We start from the raw sequence: 23,816 nt of genomic DNA, 5'->3' as shown, positions 1-23,816 counted from the left end.
AGCGATGTATCATTTATCCCAGTTCACCGGAGGCACCGCAACTCTTCAGTCTCCCTGAGGTGAACGACTGATCACGTTACACAGCACATTTTAGATTCTATTTTATCACATATTAGATTCTGTTCTATTACCTTTTTTGGGGGGGCTCTAAAACAGGCATCGGCAAACTATGGCCCGGGGGCCATATGGAGCCCGTTAGACTTTTTAAACAGGCCCACCACTTTATTTAAAGGTCGACTTTATTCACAAAATTTTCTCAATTTTTCCGTCGACTTTTTTCACAAGATTTTGACCTAATTTCCGAGAATTCTAACTTAAAACTCAAAATGAAAACTCAAACATCTCCTTCCTGTAATATTTTTTTCTTTTCTTGTGGTCCTAATCCTCTTTCGTAATTTCAGTGTTATAAGAGTAATTTCAATAAAGAGATAAATACCTTGGGGCTTAAAAGACACATATTCAGCTGTAATGTGTTTGTTCTTATTCAATAGACAATACAACATGTTTTCAACTATTTGTCAACTGCACTTAAATAAACTGCACTTGGAGACTCAAGACTGATTCTTTGTGCAAGACAGCACATCACAAATGCATGAGGTGTCCAAAAACTTTTGGGACTCTTTTGGGACATCGAGTTAGTTTGTTCAGAGACAGAGGAACTACTTCCTTCCCTCCTGTTTTTATGCATTGCTTAATCATAGGACCACAAACAACAACAAAAAAATGCAAACCCAGTGTAGTTATGTCCAAATGTGTTTATTACCCAAAGTAAACAGATGTTTTCCCATCTAATGCGTATAAATAGATAGGTAATAAACAACTGACATCAAAATCAGGACATTAATCTTAAACCAAAGCCAGATGGTGGGTTTGCCATCATTACCTCTCCAGCTTCACCCTCTCATCCTCGTGGTCACTTTCACCTCCGATGCAAGTGATGCCACTGCAACGTGCACGGGTTGAGAACAGCGGCCCTGGAACAAATCAAACGCCTTCGTTTGGTGAGTAAGCCTTCCTTTCTGTTTTGTATGCACGCAGTCACTCTTACGCCCATCCTGCTCTTCACTCTTAAGTGGTATTTCGGTGCCACCTGCTCATTCGGACCAATAATAAGTCACACAGCCACGCTTACACACTGATAGCTTCACCCTCAGGATTAATTCCGGGTTCATTCCAAGGACACGTCCACGCACTGACTGCAGGGGTCGGGGTTGGAAGCACCGTCATTGCACTCCTGGGCAACATTCTTCTTCCATGAGCTGCCCACTTCAAGGGAGCCATTGATCAGACAGGCAGATTAGTCAACAGGGTCAGTTCAGTAGATAAATGCAAATGAACGATGGCTATGGCTAGGACACAGAAATCTTCGGATTGTGAAGTAAAACGTCTCGAAAAGCAGCTGCGAGTAGTTCTCGGCTTGTCGAGTCGAAAATGAACGGCAGCGCCTACACGCGCAAGTGTTTTCGGCACAATCTATTTTGGATTTTGAACGGCCGCTATGGAGTGAAGCCGTCCGATAGGGTCAGCTCACAGAGTCAAATCCTGCGTGAATCTGATTTGATTGGGAGAGATATACTAAATCCGCTTGTTCCCAAAAGCTCCAGCAATCACTCATCTTCTGGTCTGAGTCCGTCAGGCCTGTCTGACCCGGCAGCAACAGACAGGATCAGGCTGATTTCCAGGTGGATCAGCTGCTCACACTGCTCTGCACGGCAGGGGCTGCTGGAGACTAAAGCAGAAATACACTGAGAATCACGCCAGTAGGAAGGCTTGCAAAACTTTCATTGCACACACGCACAAATATATATATTTATACATATGTGCGTGTATTTTCATACTATCTGCATCTGCTGTAGAATTTTCTAATCATCAATTTACGTATATATATATACATATACATATACATATACATATATATGTATATATATATATATATATATGTTTGTGTGTGTGTGTGTGTGTGTGTACATATGTCTTTACATATACATATATATGTATTTTCGTACTATCTGCAGCTGCTGTAGAATTTTCTAATCTTCAATTTATATGTGTATATATATATATATACACACATATACACACACACACACACACAGATAAATATATATACATATATGTGTACATATATCTTTTTACATATATTTATATGTATAAATTAAAGAATATTCGATAGCAGCTGCAGATAGTACAAAAATATGTATGTATATGTGTATATATACACACACACACACACACACATGTATATACATATGCATGTGTGTGTGTGTATATGCACACACACACACACACACACACACACACACACACACACACACACACACACACACACACACACGAATTGAAGAATATTCTACAGCAGCAAATAGTACGAAATAGGGAAAAAGGATTTTTGAAGGAATGTCGACTTGGGTTGCTTTAACAAGCATCATGAAGAAAGTTGCAGAGCGCAAATCCTCGCGACCAGAGGACCTAAAGGCTTCTCTTCTATCCTCTAAACAACATCTCGACGACAGTGCCAAAGCCAATGACATTTCAGATGAGGACAAAGTCCAAGATTGTGCCAGTTACATTTGGAAAGAAACTCTCACCATCGTCACCACAGCTAACTAAATATTGAATGTAAAAAATGAAATCAAATTTGTGAGGAACGTTTTTTTTCTTCCAGACAATCGGACCCCAAACTCCTTGTCCTTCTTCCTATGTAGTTGTTGAGAATAAGAAAACAGTTACTGAATTAAATTATATACAGCAGGTCCTGGTGATGTGGATGTCCTGGTAACTTATAGAAAAAGGCACTGATACTGATATTGCTTACAATAGCTGTATAGATTCTGTCTTGATAAAGCACTTCAACAGAATTCAATTTAACCTTGACTAGAGTTGTCAAGCTAATCATAATAAAACTCACTGGACACTTGGAAGACGTTCTAGTTGACCTCACCACAATGCATTTCTTTGACAGCTCCAAAAAAGGAGTCACTATGGAAAAGAAAAACTTATAACAATTAATATTTACTGTAAATAATTAATTAACTAATCTATAGCTCCTTTTTTAGAAGCGATTATACCAACCAGATGCAGCGCACAACCTCATACATACTTTCTGTAGTAGACCATGATGTATGCGCTTCTGGCCATGAGACCATCCTGAAGACCCTTATCACCCTTTTGTGATATATGTTCTCTTAATGTAAGATTTTGAGGAAAAAATGCTTTGATGGTGTTTAAAAAAATGGCTGCAAGCTGGCAGGGAACGACCTGCTGGCAGTAACGTCACTGAAAATGCAAACTGCACTGGAAAACGACTGGCGTGTTTATTGATTGGACATAGAGGAAGGACACTAAAGACACGGACAAGGTGTGAAGGTGGGTGAATGTCGCATGGACATTGACAGTGTTCTCCAAAGTGCAAACATTCAATTAAAATACTTCTCATAGAGGGATATAAATATAGAGTATATCACAAAAAAAAATGCTTATGTGGCAACAACAAGACAACTCACAAGGACAGGTGAGCTAAGAATACCCTCTCATGCAGTGTCATGAGCCATCACCCGTTATACAAAAATACCATCATCAGTCACACTGAGGGCAAAACCAGCAGGGGGCGGAAGGGGTTCTTAGGAATATGGCAGGTAAAGCAGGTCCATATCCCTGTTATAGATGGCTGAAAACTCTTTGGAGAGGAGCTGGTGGAGGCTGGCACCGTCGTGAGCGTACACCCAGCGTTCGCCCGTCCAGTCGTAGCGCTTGGGCCCACTGCAAAGAGAGAGAGAGAGAGGGAGGGAGGGAGGGAGGGAGAGTGAGGGAGAGAGAGAGAGAGAGAGAGAGAGAGAGAGCAGCGTTGTCTCGTCAGTCAGGAGGAGAAACGGGGTCCTCGGGTTCGGCGCCACTGTGCCGTCCTACCTGGTGGGAGAGGAGAGCCAGATCTGCTTGTTTGGAGTCTGTTTGTTGATGACGTAGGTGCCGTGGTCCCCGCCCACCTTGATGGTCAACACACCGCTCTGTCCATCGACAAGTGAAAAAGGAAAACATTAACCTTTATATTCTTAAGGTTAATATATGTATATGTGTGTGTACATATCACACACACACACACACACACACACACACACACACACACACACACACACACACACACACACACACACACACACACACACACACACTAAAAGAAGAAGAGCTTTAGCTCGTGGAGCAGCTGTGAAGTGAGAGTTAATGGTTTAAAATGATTTATAGTGTGAGAGTTTTGAGTCATATTATGGTAGTTTATATGTTTATATCTGCACTTTACAGCCAAACTGAGCCAAACAGATGTTACAACCTGTAAATTCACACCCTGTACAGCGATTAGCTAAGTGTGGAAGAAAGCCCCCTGGTGGGTGATACAAGTACTGCCTGGGATAAGACCAGCCTTGCTTGTTAATATTAAATACAGAAAGTTGTTAATATTGTATACCATGTTTACCATTAGACTGACCTGAAAAAATATGTATGCATTTATATAAAAATTACAGTGTCTACATGTTGACGTTGAGTGGGATGTTGGGAAACTGACCAGTTTACTCTGCGCACTTAATGTCTTATGTATGAAACAAAACGATAAATTTAAAAAAAAAATAGAAGCTGATTCATTGATTGAAAGTCCCAGCATCATTGAAACACATTTTGCCAGGAGAAGGTTTGTTTTGCAATGTGGATTCACAAAATGTAATTCTGATTACAATGTATTCAAAAGTGCAAAATGAAACTTGCATGGGCCACAAAAATAGTAGCAGTGTGAGCCTGTGTGTATGTGTGCGAGTCTGTGTGTACACTTGCCTATATATACAAACACATATATATGTGACATACTGTATATTATTTACATATATATTTAGACACAAGCATATGCATGCACGCGCACACGCACACACTGTCTGCTACAGGTCCAGGTCAGTATGAACTGCTGCAGCTCAGTTATTGATGCTTTACTTATTTCCAATGGATTGCAATAAATCTGCTAAAACTTCTGTTTGTTTGTTTGTGTGCGACTCGTTGTGTTGCTTCCCTTTGAGCCAGGGTCCTAATAACCGGTGGGCTAGGAGCACAAACAACTGGGCATATCTGAGTCGCATATAGGAGTTGCGCCTATAATAAAAAAAATCTTTTATGATCCATGGGGCATAATAAATAATTCTTGGGGAATGTGGGTTTGATCCCTGGCCGGCTCATAGAGACTGTAAAAAGGGAGCCACTGCCTCCCTTGCTTAACACTGCAGACAGGCAGCACTTTCAGGACCTGCTGTCCTACGCCAGTCATGTCACATGACTGGTTTTTGAAACCTTTATTTCCATCTCTTTATGTACTGTAGATGTGTTTGATAATTCTGATATGGTTTGTTTTGTTTCTTGAATGTTCCCATCTACATTTTTCTTTTGATTCTTTTTTTTACATAAACTGGACTAGAATGTGTGGGTGCGTGCACGTGTGTGCATAAATGTGCAATACATCACTTTCTGAGGCTGACACGACTGCCCAATCACTCAAAGCCAGCTGCTGTCTAACCGAATGATGAACACACACACACACACACACACACACACACACACACACACACACACACACACACACACACACACACACACACACACACACACACACACACACACACACACACACACACACACACACAGCTGGATTGGACTCGCCCAGTTAAATCCAGCGGTATGTGTGTGTCACTGAGACACAAATAAGTTGGTGAGCAACACCAACAGTTGATATGGACGGTCAATGTCTGTGTCTCGGGAGCAGAGTGGACATTCAAAGAAGCCGCCGGACGCGAGCGCGAGAGCAGCGGCCGTGCTCGCTCAGCCCCCAATGAGCCGTCAATCCCATCCGTCAGTGTCGTTCTAAAATAGCAGCAGCCTGAAGGAACAGATCGCAGGGTGAAAACTAAAGTCAGACAAACTGAGGCTACAGTGTCCTGACCTGAATACCTCAGAAACTCACTTTCAAAAGATGCAGTTACTCTCCATGGAATTCCTCTATCCTCCAATGAAGAAAACTTCAATTACTATCACTACTGATTTGTGCTTTTCCTCTGCATGTTCTTCCAGGGAATCCAGCTTCCTCTTGACAGTGCAAATACATAACTTTATTAGCACTTCAAAATACTCCATAGGTGTAACTGTGAGTACAAGCGCGGGTGCACTTAAATGGTCGTGCAGGTCGTCCCATAGAATTGGGAGAGCGGAATGACAGGATATATACACTGAACAAGTCTTGTGTAAATTTCCATTGTATTAATATTCTCATATTCAGTCAGCAACACTGAAGAAGAAAAACAGCAACAAATAATTCAGATTGTTGTCAAATGCTGTTTGCTAAGAGGTCTCCAGGGCACAGAGGGCTTGACCTACTGATGACCCATCTGGTGCACAATGGCCAACCTGGTTTGATGACTGTATGGAAGTCAAAACCTGTCGTATCACATGAGCACTTCCTATGATTATACTTCCGCACCCGCTTTGTGTTTGTTAAAAATAAACAAATAAACAAATAAATAAATAATGTTGCTATTACTCACAGTCGGCCGCTATCACGCCTCCAAAAGAGATAAGAGGTCACTCAATGGAAACAAGCTATTAGAGCTATGGAGCTATGAAAGCGGTCCTCATATTCCCCAGACATGCACCCGAGCAGATTCCAGAAAACACACTCACCTCTTGAACTTTACAAAGAAGTTAGTTGTCGTTAGCAGGGACCACATACACTGATAGCTCCTCGCTGCTACTGCAGTAACAGCGGTAACAGCGGTAACGCTTCCTGATTCTGTAATACCCACGGCTGACTGACCCTTACAAAAGTGCACTTAGCACAGACTGCAATGGAATGACGGTCTCAACACAAACACAACTGAGTGGTGGAGGACACTAAGAAGACATCTTCAATCAGACCTCGTTCACACCCAAACACAACGGCTGCTGGCAAAACACAAATCAACTGCAGCTACAACGCACTGCAGTACACAGACTAAGCCATTCTACTGCTGCATTACTGAGCAACTACGTGGCCTAAAGAAGCCAGGAGCAGTCGCATAGAAAAGGAAAAACACTGTATTTTACCAAATGCCTCATGACTATACAGCAGGCATGGGCAAACTACGGCCCGCTAAGCTTTTTAATCCGGCCCTCTGAACTTTAAGAAATGATATTAATAGTAAGTAAGTCATAAAATAGCTGTAGTTCATCCATTTTTCCCCCCCAGTGTTTTAAGAGTCATTTAAAAAAATAAAAAAAAATAAAAAAATAAATATTGCGGAGCTTCAAAGACAGATTTTTGTTGTAACTTTTCTTTTGTTCATTTTCAATTGACATTAAAGCACGTTTCCTACATATCCCATGATAGATTTTTCTCTCCTATGAGGTGGGTCGCCAAAACACTCCATCCATCAAATTTTAGAACCCACTGTGGCCCAGCAGTCAAAAAAAGTTTGCCCACCCCTGCTACACAGGAACAACCTGGTCAGCAGTCAAAGCAACGTAAAGGGGCGCTGGGACTTACAGAGAAGACGACATCACAGTCAGTTCCAGTGAAGGCCTGGTCCATCAGGTCTTCAAAGTGCTCGGCCAGGGCATCCAGCGTGTCATCAGCAAGCTTATCAAACTCTGCCTCTGACAGCTCACTGAGGGCGAAATGAATGAAAATCAATTAACAACCAGCTACAGGGGTCCCCAAACCCTATACCTGGTTTGGTTTACCTTGTGTGCGCAGTTGTGGCTTTCTCCTGCCTGCCTGGTGTCAGATGAATGCAGCGTCTCCACCTCCACCACGTCTCCTCCAAGCAGAGACATAAAAGCCACACGTTATAATATTTCCCTCGACCCCTTTATAGGAAGTTATTTCAGCTGTCAAAATGACTGTCAGAGGATGTGTGTTGATATTACGTATGAGTACTTACTTCTTTCGTAAGTCGGCAGGATGGATGCAGCGTGTGTTGTTTGGCGCACGGCAGGATGGCGTGGGTCCGGCTACAGCTCCTGATCTGTATGATCGGATTATAATCAGTTCAACTTTAGGATGACAGTCAGTTTTTTTCCCCGTGTATTACTCCGATTACTTCACATACATAGCGACTTTCATCATCAACATCATCATCGTCATGCGCCACCTTGAGCTAACGTAATGATGATGGCTAGCGCACTAACCCACCGCGTTCGACAGGTGCCTTGTTCTCGGTGCTGTCACCATGTGGATCTGCGCTCTGGCAACATGACGTATCCGCGAGACCACAAACTGAGCTCGGCAGAATGACAGCATGATGTCCTGTGTACGTTCCGTAAAGTTCACCGCTTTTTAATAGCTTCCCCCTCTTCCGCCTTTCTTCTTTTCTGGTTGTTGGTTTCCCGCACAGTAGTTCAACACTACCTCCTATTGGCCAAATATAGGAATGACACACACACACACACACACACACACACACACACACACACACACACACACACACACACACACACACACACACACACACACACACACACACAGACACACACACACACGATTTTACGTCCTGTTATAATGAACGATTAGTCTACTTATTTTTTCGTGTTTAATCCACTGTTATGCAACTATCTATCACGATGTATTATTAATCATGATCTTCTCTCAAGATTCACCAATAATTTTTAATCACAAATTATAAATCCCTCGATCTCGCTGTGATTCCAAATGCCCCCAGGTTTTACTCGGATCATAATGGTAGGTTGCCAACTCATCTAAACTGAACATCAGCAAAACATTTACATTACAAAATACCAAAGCTAGTCTACACATAGCACATAAGCGTAACGTGGTAAAATCAGATCAATGCATGTATTCCTAAGAAGTTATAATAAGTACGATATTTATTTCTGCATTGCCTTCAGATACCCCTGATAAGAACAGATGTGTATCTGTTTAACTTGTACCCAAACTCTTATTATTCATGAATCAGCTGTGAGCCGTCCTGCAAGGGGTTAGCCAATCAGTCCCTTCACAGCTGGTGAGATATATCAGGCTGGCTTCTGATTGGCTGGCAGCCGCTCTGGCGAGGGAACTGCTGTAAGAGATCAGTGGAGGATTTCTGGGACACTTGTGCTGAGGATAACCTTTAGATGGGATGATGGGACCGAGGGAGAAAGTTAAAGCTGGGTAATCCCCCTGAGAGGTGAAACTTTCACTCAACCTGCAACTGTCACTCCCTGATTGGAGTGATTTGTGTGTGAGGTGTCTTGTCTACACTTAATGCAATGTCACTTGGAGCCTTTGACGACTAGTTCAAGAATTGATATTGTCCTCTAAATCTCTTAAAGTCCTCTGCGAACTAGTGACAAGTAAATTTGTGCCCATTTCAGTGTGTACAGTAATTATCCCAAAAAATATTCTGTCGTTTCACAAAAACATCCTGTTTCAGTTTGTGAACAGAACAATGATACTTTTTCACTAATCCTTAAGAAAAACCTGAAGAGGCAGCAGTAATGTTGAATGACAAAAAGGAAACCTCATAGTTTACTAGTCTGCACCACTCATGAACTAGATTCTACTGGCAGCATGTTAGAGCTTCAGTAGATAGCTGCTAAACTGCATGAACCTTTCTACTGAATGTTAAAGGAGCAGTGTGTAAAATTTGGCCTGATTTACCATTTCTATATTGGTAAAAACGTAATATTCTGCCCATAAATACATTAATACATGTGTATACTCACAGTACAATAAAAGTCATTTGGTTTTCCTACCTATAGAACCGCTCTTATTTATATATAAGAATATATTTAGAGCAACAGTCTTACTCCCAGTTAGCTGCCGTCTTGTACCACCATATTTCTAAGGAAGCCTGACGTGGACAATTCAGCTGCCTCAGTGCGTTTCGTATTTAGGGTGAACGGTGGCATCCAAAGAAGGAGGTGGACGTGGTATCCAGGTTTGTGTGTGCAGGCCACCGTAGTTCACTGGCAAGTTTGGGAGAAGGAGGGTAAGTGAATAAGTGCTTCTCCTTTTAAGACAAACGGGTGAATTAGGTCCTGTTTTTAGTTTACAATGAAGCATAAACAGCTCAGTCTTTACTGATAAAAATCTTTTTATTTATTACAAAATATACTCGAAATATTCACCAGTTGTTGGAACAACAGAAAGACTCACTGTGACTGGATTCATTAACCACATCCCATGCAAACTGGGCATTAGATAACATTACAAAAACATCAAAAAAATAAATGGGAAAGTGATTTAAACTGCAGCCCGGCACATTAAAACCCCATAAAATGATGGATTACAGCACCTGATTTGAATTTCAAGTTTGTCCTCACGCACAACCACACAATGACATCTGTAGTTGATGAGCATCGAAACACATTGGTGTTCAGAGTCAATTCTGCTGCAGTGCAGTTCTCAAGACGGCAGTACAGGCACTTTGTGCTTCCTGTGCATGCAGGAGATCAGCTCAGCCTCTATGAGAGGGTTACAATTTTTCCAGTGCCACTGGGGGGGGGTTGATTCATTTTCATTCATTGTGTCATTTTGTTTTTTCCTCTTGGTCAGTCATGGGGAACCTTTCTGCCATGGCTTGGTGAAACCAGAACTCAAGTATGCTTTGCAACAATAATGAAAAGGATACCGATTGACAAGCATGGCACTATGGGCTCCAGTCAGCTCAATCCTCACCCTGACAGAGACCAAAAGATGCAAGCTCTGTGTGTGGTGGTACCTTTCAGAAATCATTTTAAGGTCGTAGATGTTTCATTTGAGCCTGAAATGTGTTTTGACATTATTGAATATGTAAATATAGTTAGCAGTAGTTTTTTTTTTTATGCATAATAATGAACAGAATTAGTCTGTATGGCTCCTTTACTTAACCGGAAGAGGCATAAAAGGATCCCATGTGTCTATTTGATGGCACATGAAAGACTTCAGTGTTTCTTGTTTTGTTTTTTTCCATTAAGAAAAAGTGATTAGTCTCTTTGAAGGTCTTTCTCTGGGGTTCCTTCTTCAGGCTGTGATTCACACTCAAGCACACTGCTGCTCAGGAGGCTTTCTTGGTGCACGTTCCTGGGGTTTCCTGTAGGTTCACCTTTGATCTGCAAACAGAACAGTTTGGTGAATGGTTAGTCATAGACACAGTTTCCATAAAATGTCAAGCCATTTTTAGCAAACGTTGGAAAGTTTACTTTAAGAAAGAAGAACTGTAATATAATAAATTAAGCATCGCTGGATGATCATATGTGGCTACTGGAAGAGGCAGAGATAAAGAAAACCATCAGAAGGTTGGAGGAAGGTGTTTATAGCAATTACACACACAAAACGCAGGTTAACTATACTTGTGCTAGGACATCGTCCAGATTTCTTCGTAAGAGTAGTGGAAACGGCTCATCGTTATATATATACATTAGATATATGTTAGAGTTAAAAGTTAAGTGTGTAATATTTCGATATTTTGAAGAAGACACAGCGACATCAAGTGGTTACGTTTTACATTGCAGCATCTTTCATTCTCCCTCCCTCTCCTGAGCTTGCCAATGAGCTACGGTGACCTGGGCACTCAAACCTGGACACCTCGTCCACCTTCTTCTTCTGTTGGTTTGTTTGAAGGTGCAAACAGTCACCCTTATTATGAAACCCACTGTGAGGCAGCTGGATTGTCCAATCCAGGCTTCCATAGAAATATGACGGTGCAAGATGGCAGCTAACTGGGAGTAAAACCCTTGCTCTATGTATATTCTTATAAATGTATAAGAACCGTTCTAAGGTTAGGAAAACCACATGATTTTTATTGTATTGCGATTATGCACTTTTATTAATGTATTTTTTTTTTATCATTTATGGGCTCCAAGCTTTCATGAATATAAAAATCGTAAATCAAACCAAATATGACACAAGGGACCTTTAAGTGAAGGCAGTATCTTTACGGTCATGCAAGTCATTTGCTGTGTACTCCAGGATTATCTATACCTGTTGTGTGTCATGTGACTCTTGACCAGGTGGCCGGCTGCGAGAGCGGCCATGAGCGAGAGCTCTCCGGCCATGACGGTGGAGCAGACGACGCGGGCCAGTTGCCGAGCGTTTTCCCCGGGGCAGTCCTGACTGGCTCCCTGCACACCCAGCATCTGCAAACACACACACACACACACAGGAACGCCTTCAATATTTGTGGGTGCGTGTGCGGGTCCGAACGCACAGATACACGATGCACATACCTGAAGGCAGGCTTGCTGGGGAGGCAGGTTGGTGCCCCCTCCCACAGTGCCCAGCTCGATAGAAGGCATGGTGCAGGTGATGTAGAGGTCCTCGCCTGTTGGCCCTGAGGCCTCCATCAAGGTGATGCAGTTGCTGCTGCCCACCGACTGCGCTGGATCCTTCGAGACACAAGCAAGAAAACAAAATGAGATGACTGAAAATTAATGACTGCAACCACGCTTCAACTATCTGTCTTCTATCTATCTATCTATCTATCTATCTATCTATCTGTCTATCTGTCTATCTGTCACTTTTACCTAGCTACCTGTCTGTAGCTTCATTTCCATTACCCTTAGAATTGCGCAAAACCTAAATATTGCAACAATAAACTGGTAATAGAAACACCTACATTTTGAAAAACCTTTCACATATGGCCGTTCTTTACAGCACACAAACGTGAACAAACAAAAGCAAACGTAATTCTCGTAAATCTCGCTGGAGAATTTCATCCTGCGAGAGTTACAAGAATTTTCACAGGACGAGATATTCTCACCTTTCAATGGAAACACCTGGAAATTGCAACTGTACTTTGTTGTAATTTTAGAAATATCACTTTTATTTTGCAAAAAACTGTAATGGAAACGCAGCTTTTCTCTCTGTCTGTCTGCCTGTCTGTCTGTCTGTCTTGTTACACCAGAAAGCACTCGTCAACCTGTTCTGATGCAACTCTTGTTATATCAAGCCACTTCCTCTTATTTGCTGTGTCTGATGCATGTTTTCCAGACACAAAAGAGGAAACATGGGACAATCCGTGATCACACTCGTGTCACCATGGAAACTGCTGCATTAAGTGCATTTACAGTACGTGAATTACATCTCCTCTCACTCACAATGTGTTTTTTTTTTGCGTACGAATCAGAGGCAGTAGCTCAACGGAAATACTTGATTATCTTACACACAGGGCTCAAACAAAGTAATGCAATGTAAATGGAGCTCATGCGAGGTAACCGAAGCCAACGTGGGGATGAAACTGAAGACGAAGTGAGCTTTCGGAATCTGATCCTAACAGCGTGATGTTGATTGAGCGAGGCAACGCTGACGACAGCTAACTTGAGCAGAAGACGACAAACTTAAGGTTATAGGAGCAAAGTGAAGCTAGCATTGACTTACCTGTCCGCAGGCTATGTAAATAGCAGCCACCAGGTTAGCTGCGTGTGCGTTGTATCCTCCAATGCTGCCGGCCATGGCTGAACCCACCAGGTTTTTACTGATGTTCACCTCCACCAGAGCTTCTGTGGACGTCTTTAAAATCTGCAGAAACAACACAGGCAATGTTCTTTTATTTTCCAAAGGTTTAACGTGCAAAAAGGTCGTAACAATACACCGGTAGAGGCAGTACAGGCCGCTGGCTGAGCTCCCAGTTCAAACTCTTCCTACCTCTCGGACTACTTTTGCAGGGATGGTGGCTTCACAGACGGCTGACTTGCCCCGTCCCTCAATCCAGTTGATTGCAGCAGGTTTCTTGTCGGTGCAGTAATTCCCACTAACAGCCACAACCTGCAGCTCTGGGAAGTGCTGCTTCAGTATGCACAGGGCCTGCTCTGTACCCTGTAAGCACAGATGGGGGTCACGTCAGTTAAGCGATACACAACAGCCAGAACTTTTGGATTGGTGACTGTGAAATTAATATCAAAGTGCACATCATTTTTGGCTAATTTCTGTCATTTCTGTAACACCTTGATTGGGGGGAACTGCCCATTGAGTCACAACCCAATCAGAGCAGCGCCATGACCCACTTTTGGGTTGCGACCCACCAGTTGAGGAAAGCTGCAGTAAAGCATAGCTACCTTCGAGATCATGTTCATTCCCATGGCATCGCCAGTCTTGGAGTGGAAGCGAATGTAGAGATTCCTGCCAGCGAGTCCAACCAGGAGCTTCTGCAGCCGAGCAAACCTGCCAACAACAACAGTGGCGGACCCTTCAACACACACATCACCAACAAGGTGTAGAGCAACTAACAGGGCAGAGGCAGGGCTACAGAGGTCGCGTTAAACAAATATTTTCCGTCATTGACGGGGTTTTTTTCAACGTTGATGGCAAAATCTGTCATTTGATTGTAATTTACACCCCTGACCACTTGGTGGTAACTGAAGTGACTCGGAACAACATAAAAACAGCCACAAGGAGTGTCAGAAGCAAAAGTCATATTTCATTGTGTTCATATGTCACAGTCTTTGTTGTCACTGTGAGCAGAGAAAAAGTTAGATATTCATCTGCTTGATACAGTTTGGATTTTCTGTTCAGCTAACTTTGGACTGAATATTAATTAAAAATGAATGAAAATAAAATGCTTTCAAAAAAGGACAGTGATTGTTAAAAACTGATTATGACAGGATTTTTATGACCCTGTCAGTCAAAATGACAGACAACGGGAAAAAGTCTAGAGTGACCTTTGCAGGGCTCCTCCTACCCTGGCTCTGACTTCAGGCGTTGGCTTTTACCTGCTTGTGTTATTGAAAGCCTCTTTGATAGCTTGAAAACCGTCGGTGCTCTCCAGCCAGGCCTTGACCTCAGCAGCCTGGCAGGCAGAGGGCAGCCTCACCACAGGTCCTCGAGTCATGCTGTCGGCCAAGATGCGACTGTTGGCTCCACCTCCCAGCTAGAGAGCGCACGGGACGGGGACATGGGTCAGACGCAATGTGTGTTGCAGCACGAGCCAGAATAAGGGCAAAAAAAGTACATAAAAAAGTACATAAAATGACCACAAAAACAAAATTTCAAGCCCAGATTAGAAATTAGGCCAAAATGTAGTGCGACACTGCACAATGATAATTATGTGACACAAAAGTGTTGATGAAAGAAATACCTTACAACAAAGCGCTAGATGTGTGATTTTGCTTCCTGCACCTACAGCTACTAATTATGTGAAACCTTTTTGTGCAGAAAAGTTTTATCTTAATTACGACAAACGTCCAGAGTAAACTGTAGTGTCCATCATAACAATAGAAATAATAGTGCTGTCAAACAATTCATCGCAGAATCCTTATAGTTAACCGCGATTAATCGCGGTTTGAATTGCATGTGTAAAATTCTGTTATTTTGAATTTCGAGGCTTCCGGTGTGAACCAGGACTCGCGTTTGAAATCCGATTTAAAAAAATTTACGCTTTAACGCGTTAAGGATTGCATTTAATTAATCACGATTAATGCGTTATTGCTGACAGCCCTAAACAATAATGATAATTTGTCATGTAGCTTTTTATTTGCACACCCTTCAAGGAACCCAAGGACGTGCGCAACAAAGTGCCTCAGTGAATCGGTCCTAAAAGGACGACAGCGTTCAAAGAATCACTCACAGCAATTGCGCGACACCCACGGTTGGTACTGGCGACCAAGCAGCCCTCCGTGGTCGCCAGCGGAACCTGGAACTGCTTGCCGTCTAGGAGCAGCGGTCCGGCCACGCCCACTGGAACTGGCATGTAGCCAATCACATTCTCGCAGCACGCACCCATCACCTGAGAGGATGGAACCACAGGTGAACTTCCAGAGACACACAGCATGTGCGTGTGTGTGTGTACAGCAGTCAGTGCATGCGCACACTTACCTTCGAGTAGTCATAGTCGGTGTAAGGCAGGGAGGAGAGTGCAGTCGGAGAGGGGAGCTTGGCAGAGATCATCTGTCTGCGTATGGCCACTCCCCGCTCAGGCCTCTCCATCAGCGCCTCCAGCTTGTAGGCGGGAATGTGTTTGGAGTTGACCAGCAGCATCACCTCGGCATCGCTCAGGAAACGAGGCCCCATCTGCAGGGACAGTTTGACGCATCGACTGAATGTTCATCGACAATACTGGTTCGACTGGCTTTTTGCACGATGAATGCAGGAGATGAAAACATCGTGAAAGTGTGTGCAAGAAAAAAGACAAGGAAATGAAGAGAAACTCTGTTCCTAAAATAATGCATGCAAGTTAATAACTTCAAGGTCCAGTCTGTAAAATTTTCCTGAATTATGCCTGATATGGTGTTTGGTATTTAGGGGACTATCTATCAGGCGGCTTCCTTAGAAATATGGTGGTGCAAGATGGCAGCTACCTGGGAGCAAGACCCTTATTGCTCTATGTATATTCTTATATACTCTACTGAATGTAGTGAAAGTATACACTTTTATTAATGTATTTATGGGCATTGTATTAAGCTTTTACCAATACAAAAATCAGAAATCAAGCCAAATTTTACAACCTGGACCTTTAAGTCAATGATAAAAAAGCCAGGCTAAAACATGCTGGTCATAGCATGTTTACATGTGGCTGTGAATGTCATTTTATATTCCATGCCTCACTGACTTTCTAGAAGCATCTCACTGGCATAATGTCCAGCGAAGAGTTATTGTTTCTTTACTCATAATGTTTTTATGCTATGACAGTTGAACAGTCCAGCTTTCATGCTAGCTGTTTTAGCTGTTTGCTATATAATAATTATGAACTACAAAACTGCAAGATCTTTTTTTTTTGTTGCATTAAGCGTCGCCTTTCTAATGATCGGACTTTTTCTGCCGAGAATTTTTTTCATTGCTGTGTGGGAGAAATTCATCCCAGCTTATCCAGCAAGTCTGAAAGGGTGCAAAGGTGAACTAAGTGGATGTGAGGACACAGCGTAACCAGCGCAAGTGTCTTTCCTACTGGCGTCACCATCTAATTGGTTCAGCCACTGAGCGATATTACCGTGACTAAGCTCATTATGCTGTAGTTAAATCTCACAACCGCTCCAAACCCTGCAGCTCTATTGGTGGAGGCAGAATGGCGGCCAGAAACACCTCGGGAGGGCGGGAATTAGGCCAGCATGGCATGACAGTTTGGTTAACGGCACTCCTTCAGTATCGTGTCTCACCTCGGGGTTGTTGAAGATCGACACACAGTCGTTGAGGCCTCTGGGCTGCACAGGGAGGCTCGCCTCAACCGCCTTTGGACAGGTTTTGGCATCCAGCTCGTCATCCCCGACCACAAACAGACTCTTTGGCGGGAGTTCATCAGCTGGGACAGACTGAGGCCGAATAACTTCATCTGGGGAAACGAGACACGGTTACAAGTCAGCTTGCTATGCCAGTCGGTCTACTTCACTCGCCAGTCGCTAGCAAGGTCCCCGCTGGCTTGTTGACATTCCCCTTAAATTTCCATTTGTGTCTTGGAGGTGTTTTTTTTAATAATTTTTTTTTTTAGCTTGCTTGAGATCGCTTTAGAGCCATTTAGCAAAAATTTGTAAAAAATGTTAAACTAAGAGCCGGAACAAAAGTGAGTAATTTGAGATAATTTAACACTGATGTCTATTAACTATTATCATTATTTTTTTGATTTTTATTTAAACACAACGTAGCTGGTGTCAGCAGTGAACAATAGCTATTTCCTGATGTCAAGACTGTGTGGACTTATAATTATTAATTGTTCAAGTTGTACAGTGTCGTGCAAACCACTTGTTTCACCACCTCGTACCACATCTACTCCTTCTGTAATTCCTGATAATAATTTTCTAGTGCATCGCTTGTACCCTCGACCTAAAACAGAAATACTGTATTTTTTCTGCTGCTTTTTTCGGCAGAAGTTTGAGTCGAAATAGAAACCAGAAACACACCCGTGCGTCCCTTGCTGACAGCGTCGAGGGCCGCCTCGGGCTGAGCGGGAGCCAGGGGCCGCGGGGCGCACGGCTCCGTCCTGCAGCAGGCCTCCATTGGCCGACGTGGCGTCAGGGCCGACGCTGACATGGTGATGGGGTTCTTCAGGGACAGCGTGGACTCCATTTCAACCTGCTCAAAGAAGATGTACTTGATGGCGAGCAGCAGAGCCAGCGCCAGACAGATGACTTGCTCGATGTCCATGGTGATCATCCTGGAGGAGAGGAGAGAGAGAAAGATATGAGGCATGATTTTTGATATCAGGAGTCATTAACAATCTTTTTGGGTTTTTTTTAGATTTGAGGCTCTTATTCTACGGTAGTGCAATGAAAAGATTATTCAGCCACATGAAACGTAAACTGCTTGCTCATAACCTGCATTTTACATTCAGCCAACTTCACTGTCAATACTTTCAAAAGTATCTACATAACAAAAATGCAGTCATCTTAGATTTGCGATATTATTTAAGTGTTATATGGAAAGTTCACTATGTATATATCAATATATTTATGTTGAGTTCAAATACAATGTGAGGTTTGGTCCATGTGGAAGACCTCAAAGTCAAGCTGGCGTATCTAATGTCTCACATTCCTCCTATGTAAAAGCAGATAACCATTCAATTGTTGTATGAAATTATCTCATTCGCGGTAGACTGCAAGAATTTGCCAGATATAGAAAAACGCCTCTGTGACACGTTGCTACGGTAGATCCAATAGACATGTCATTAAACATTAACCATGGTGACACATTCTTGTTGCAAAATACAAAAGGCGGCACCGCGTGGCACTCGCTGCTTTAAGGAACAGTATTCCTGACTGATAAATTTGCACCTAGACCCCTTTTACTGGATACATGCAGTGGTGCAGCGAGGTTTACTGTCACTGGCATAGCGCACAGCAAACACTTCAAACTCATATCTTTTATCATTTATCATTTTAACCAAAAGCCTGCATGTGAATAGACTCCATGCGGACTAATGCTCTGTTAAAAATTCACCGTTAGAAAAAAGCAAAACATGGATGTGTCTCTGATGCATGCATTTGTTCCTTATTGTTCAGCAATAACAATAATGAAAGTTGGAAACATCCTCTGCGTTGCGCATATAGTTTAAAAATATCGATGTATCTCAGCTGCATAGCAACACAGAGAAGCCACGTCGGTGTTCCATCCGTGGAAGCCTTCCGCCTCACCTTGTCAGATAGAAGTGCCACAGCGGTTTCTCCGGTTCGATCCTCCTGGGTGAGAGGTGGTCCAACCCAATGCCAACATCTGGGATGCCCATGGTTGTGTTGATAGACGAAGGCTCTGCGATCCAGCGACTGTGGGCGTGAACCATCACCAATCCCAAAGACTGCAACACAGAGGGTCGGGTCGGGTCACAATCGCATCCAAACCATAAAGAAAACTCCCTAAATGAAGAGAGGAAATGAGTTTTACCATGATCATCTTAACCCTCTGGGTGACAGGGTTGGGCTTGTTATCCTCCTCCTCCTCCATCACTCTGGAGAAGTGGCTCAACTGCCAGATTGGGTGGCCCTCCTGGCTCTCCCGGGATAGCTGGGTGGGAGGAGCACAACATGACAAGATGAGCGCGATGTTTGCACTAAAACTGCACACAGTCGGTTAAACGCGACTCTCTCACCTCCAGCACCAGTGACACGCACGCCGGGAAGAAGGTCATAAACACAAAGTAGTTGGCCAAGACGGACATGCAACCGAAGCAGCACATGATTTCCAGCTGCCGCACACCTGGAAGACCAAGGAGGACACGTTCACAAGATCAAATAATCCTCTGGGTGAATTCACTGAACGACTGGCCGTCGTTTACTGACCAGATCTGCATATTTTTATTCATTTATTTAAAAGGGACAGTGCATATTAATGAACACGTAAATGTAAATATGCCAGAATTAGCCAAAGGCTGCTTTCCATCTGCATCCCCTGGCAGGTCAGAAGAAATAACAATTCAATGAAAAATACAAAAAATGAACAATACCATGGAATAATTGGAGAACTGGCACTAACAAAGTAATAAAGACCACTAAGCTGATGCCTAAAAACTTAAATTTAAAATTAGTGCTGACAGGCCTGGTTTCTGAAACCAGGCCTGTCCACTTTTTTTTTTAGATTGACTTTAAAAGTGTTAAACACCTGATTACTGAAGGTTGTTTATTCTCCCACTGGTGCTGGATCTTATCATAATGAACTCCACCCAAATGTGGTGGAGCAGGTCTACGCAGGACCTTACATAAGCAGCAAGCAAGTTTCAACTTTTTTTAAAATGAGTGTGTGTACCTGACATCGTCCCCACTCCGATCACCAAGCACTCCACCAGAGCATCCAAAGTGAAGGTGGGCCCCAGTACTGCCATGCCACGTGAAATGTTATCCCTCACTTCATCCTGCAAGGCGGTTGCATGACAAACCGGTCAGGGCGGCGGCTTCAAACGTCGCGACACATAATGAGCGAGCATTTTTGTCGTACCTGAGAACTGGAGCTCAAGGCAAACTTGGCGAGGGCGCAGGCTTTCGAGAGATCGATGAGCAGCAGGAAGAAGGGCAGAGCCTCGCTAGAAAGCAAGAGAATCATTCTTTGTTGGTTGTGATCGTTTAAAGAATTGGGAGAAAAGATGGTGAAATAGGTGGACTTTTCCATACTTGAGACCCGTGAGCTCTTTGCCAAGGAAGTGGATGACCACCGTGCTGAATACAAAGCTCGAGAATATTGTAAACAGGCCTGCAATGCCTGCAAGAGAGCAGAGAAGGGACATTTACAGGGTGCATACTGAAAAACACGACTAAACATTAAATAAATATATATACATCACAAGTTAGTTAACTATATATATATATATATTATTATTTTTTTTACCCAGGATGTATTTGGATCCCAGCTGTCTCAAGTTCTGGAATTGGAAGTAAATATAGACGATGGCGATGCATCGTGTGATGGTCAGGATGATGATGTCACTGCTTAAAATTTGCTGCAATGACACAAAGGGAAAAAGCACAGACTTGATCAAACATTTTGCCTGGACAAATGTTGGATGCTGCTCAAGTTAAAGCAATCTCACAATTTAACTTGTCAAATCAAAATGTTTTATTTATAGAATTAAAACCAAGGGAAATCTGCAAAGGGAATCAGGGCAATACATAATCTCCCTTAACTCGAGAGGCCAGTCCTTAGTCTCTTTAAGTCAGTCAGGGATCTACTCTCCACAAGTGCAATAGGTAGACCTCCGACTTACCTCTTCCGTTTTAGGGCAGTCAAAGTTCCAACCACAGATCTGGTCGTTGCCGGTGAACATGTTCATGGACATCATACAGATGGTGAGGGTCACTGTACCCACGATCACCTCCCAGGGGTGAGAGGCCACCAGGAGGCCGTGCATACGGAAGAGACGAGACAGCATGGTGGGGCAGAGCTAGGGACAGACATCAATAGAGCTCCATTAGCTTTAGAGAGCAGCGCTGAAAGAGCTGACCCAGACTAGTGAAATACAACAACGAGGTTTAAAATAAATACAACCAAAATCCAACAGAAGTTTTTTTTTATTATTATTATTTTTATTTTTTTTTAATTAAAAAAAAAAAGAAAAAAAAAGAAGAAGAAGCAAGAACTACATCATGGGATCAAATTGTAAAACATTGCACATATATTGTTTAACATATCCACTTATCACCATAGATTTCTGTCTTTCTATGACTTTCTATGACTGTGTGAGAGAATCAAGTTGGTATCTGACGACAAGCTCTGCCCTAAGTGCACAATACCTGCTACTACAACATCACAACACCTCTTTAAACTTGTATTTTAATGCTTGAAATCTTTGTTACACTTAGTTACACTTCCATTCAATCTGATGGATATCTAAATAATCATTAACTCTCTCTCTCTCTCTCTCTCTCTCTCTCTCTCTCCTCTCTCACCAGAAAGTGGCGAAAAATGTATTTAAATGGCTGTCAGAAAGGGATTTCGCTATTTCGACACTGTTGTTAAGATACACAATAAACTATCGCTGGAATAAAACGCTTTGATATCACACGCACTTGTTAATCAAAAATCAATTAAAAAAAAATACTCGAGCTCTGATTTTTAAAGCTACCTTCTTAAAACTATCGCCAGGCTAGAATCACTGGCACGGCACGCGCTTGTTCATAATGAATAATTTATAAACGGTCGAGTAATTTTTCTTCCTCCTTTTTCTAATCTACGTCATTAGTGAGGTAATTTAAACCGTCGAGCGTACAGCTCGTCATCATGACGTTTTTGAAACTTTTAAGTATCGGATTAAATTTTTGCTTAGCTATGAGCTATGATGTTTTAAACAGAGAAACACAGATATCCCAAAAAAAAAAAATAATAATTAAAAAAAAAAAAAAAATACATTGAAAGAAACGTACCTACGGGTAGGTGTAGTGAACAGCGGTTGGTGAGCGCTCGCCAGCCTCCCGAGCCCAGTCAGTGGCAGTGCAGAGAAGCCGCCGATTCGCTGACTGGTCCTTCCGCAGCCGACTGCGAGGAAGGATGGAACGATGGCACGCTACTACATCTTCCGACACGGCAGCCAATCACACGGCGAGCCGGCTTCACCAGTGCATTGGCCACGCCTCGTTTCCTAGGCGACGGTAATAACTGGGCGTATCCGAAGCGAGGACGCCTCATCTCACCACCCTGCAGCCGCACAGGTTGGGCCGTCTGTGTGGCTGCTGCGCGGAATTGATTTTTGTGACGCCGATTGGGCAGAAGTTCGAACAGTTTCGTCATGGTTGTTGGTGTTTTTCTTTCCAGACGAGAAGTTCAGTTAGATCTTTCCCAGGTTGACTAATGTTTCAAAATATTATAAATGAATACGTCCTAAATCAAACAAATTCTAATAAAGATCGCCATGGACAAGAACATCAATGTTGATGTTAAGGCTCATATAGAATTTGTCAAATAAATTTTACTAGGAACTGTGGAAATATGTTGTCTTGCACTCATCTATCTATCTATCTATCTATCTATCTATCTATCTATCTATCTATCTATCATGCTTCGGCAGTGTGACCATGAGGTATGAATGGTGCATGTTAAGTTCAAGGCTCAACCAGTCATTCAGTAACCAGCTTATCCACCAAGGTCAAAAGAAAAAGTTGCTCTTTTGTTCAGATCATTCTGCTGTCACAAAGACCCCCACTGTACATGTATTTAAACAAAGGTATTATAAAGAAACATTTGTGTCTGATGAGATGAGACATAATGATTTCATATGTTTAATACAAGGACACAAAATCTCCCCTTCTGGGGAAAAAAAACAACTCAGTGTTTGAATTATGTTTCTTTGCTGAAAGTTGCAAAAGTGTTTACCTGCAAGAAGAAGAAAAAAATACACGCCCACATAGACACACATTGTCACCACAGTCCAGGCCATATGCTGTTCTGAGCAGATGGTAGAGAACTATGGTCTCAGATATGCACGATAAGCTGCCTGTTTAAAGGAGGCCAACAAAACAACATCAATTCTGAGGCCCCTCAGGTTTTGCATACATCTTGAGATCCTGCCCAGGGAACCCAGGAGGAGGACAGGAGACAGAGGGAAGCCTTGCTCGGGTCCAACACACTGTGAAAAAAAACAAAAACGCTCTGCTCCATAGCGAAAATGCAAACACAGTGCTCTCTGTGTTACTCGGGCTGAATGGTCACAGTGGGCCGACGAGATGAAATTTCTGCAGTGTCCTGGTCCACCAATCAATGGACAGGGTGATGGTCACCCCAGCATCGCCCTGGCACCTTGCCACTTGGGAGCTTTTGGCCTACATCAGTGACGTGCATCTGGGACATGAATGACTCTTTCCTTCAAGTCTGAAGACGTTGCCTTTTCTCAAGAGGGTCTCTTAGACAGGTTCAGAAGCTTCTCACTGTTCCTAAAAGTGACAACTCTGGACTGGGCTGGACCCTGCTTCCATTTTCTGGATCCATAGAATGC

The 23,816-nt window shown here is 42.9% G+C and overlaps 2 protein-coding genes across 4 annotated transcripts; both read right to left on the bottom strand.

Moving 5' to 3' along the window:
* Nucleotides 1-3,306: 3,306 nt before the first annotated feature.
* On the bottom strand, nt 3,307-8,377 carry fxn (frataxin). 2 transcript variants are annotated; one of them, XM_076047284.1, is made up of 6 exons: nt 8,195-8,377; nt 7,944-8,027; nt 7,744-7,829; nt 7,547-7,667; nt 3,907-4,004; nt 3,307-3,759 (listed from the first exon to the last, which is right to left on the bottom strand). In XM_076047284.1, exons 1-6 carry the CDS (start codon nt 8,300-8,302, stop codon nt 3,621-3,623), a joined length of 636 nt encoding a protein of 211 aa, XP_075903399.1. In that variant the 5' UTR covers nt 8,303-8,377; the 3' UTR covers nt 3,307-3,620. The 2 variants fall into 2 exon arrangements, with proteins under 2 accessions (XP_075903399.1, XP_075903400.1); XM_076047285.1 differs by having other exon boundaries at nt 7,744-7,820.
* Nucleotides 8,378-10,079: 1,702 nt separating this feature from the next.
* Nucleotides 10,080-22,405, bottom strand: LOC142902210 (3-hydroxy-3-methylglutaryl-coenzyme A reductase-like). 2 transcript variants are annotated; one of them, XM_076047085.1, is made up of 20 exons: nt 22,252-22,405; nt 21,096-21,272; nt 20,720-20,831; nt 20,506-20,593; nt 20,333-20,417; nt 20,144-20,249; nt 19,491-19,597; nt 19,286-19,405; nt 19,039-19,199; nt 17,809-18,062; nt 17,071-17,243; nt 15,794-15,988; nt 15,546-15,704; nt 14,692-14,849; nt 14,038-14,143; nt 13,628-13,798; nt 13,361-13,501; nt 12,211-12,369; nt 11,966-12,120; nt 10,080-11,094 (listed from the first exon to the last, which is right to left on the bottom strand). In XM_076047085.1, the coding sequence occupies exons 2-20, from the start codon at nt 21,258-21,260 to the stop codon at nt 11,040-11,042; spliced, it is 2,670 nt and encodes an 889-aa protein (XP_075903200.1). In that variant the 5' UTR covers nt 21,261-21,272; nt 22,252-22,405; the 3' UTR covers nt 10,080-11,039. The 2 variants fall into 2 exon arrangements, with proteins under 2 accessions (XP_075903200.1, XP_075903201.1); XM_076047086.1 differs by having other exon boundaries at nt 22,256-22,383.
* Between the last annotated feature and the right edge of the window lie 1,411 nt (nt 22,406-23,816).

Source organism: Nelusetta ayraudi, unplaced genomic scaffold (genome assembly GCF_046127955.1).
Source record: "Nelusetta ayraudi isolate G7.1 ecotype Tasmania unplaced genomic scaffold, CSIRO-AGI_Nayr_v1 ptg000092l, whole genome shotgun sequence".
In the NCBI taxonomy this organism is placed as follows: domain Eukaryota; kingdom Metazoa; phylum Chordata; class Actinopteri; order Tetraodontiformes; family Monacanthidae; genus Nelusetta; species Nelusetta ayraudi.
This window is presented reverse-complemented; position numbering and strand designations above follow the sequence as displayed.

What these genes read in the sequence shown, in the direction of transcription:
- fxn (XM_076047284.1), bottom strand. Translation starts at nt 8,302, where the DNA reads ATGCTGTCATTCTGCCGAGCTCAGTTTGTGGTCTCGCGGATACGTCAT. An exon ending in CCTGCCGACTTACGAAAGAA is followed by an intron (nt 7,830 to 7,943) that starts GTAAGTACTCAT and finishes CTTTTATGTCTC; the next exon opens with TGCTTGGAGGAGACGTGGTG. An exon ending in ACTGTGATGTCGTCTTCTCT is followed by an intron (nt 4,005 to 7,546) that starts GTAAGTCCCAGC and finishes GTCGATGGACAG; the next exon opens with AGCGGTGTGTTGACCATCAA.
- LOC142902210 (XM_076047085.1), bottom strand. Translation starts at nt 21,260, where the DNA reads ATGCTGTCTCGTCTCTTCCGTATGCACGGCCTCCTGGTGGCCTCTCAC. An exon ending in ACTGCCCTAAAACGGAAGAG is followed by an intron (nt 20,832 to 21,095) that starts GTAAGTCGGAGG and finishes GTGTCATTGCAG; the next exon opens with CAAATTTTAAGCAGTGACAT. An exon ending in AAAGAGCTCACGGGTCTCAA is followed by an intron (nt 20,418 to 20,505) that starts GTATGGAAAAGT and finishes CTTGCTTTCTAG; the next exon opens with CGAGGCTCTGCCCTTCTTCC.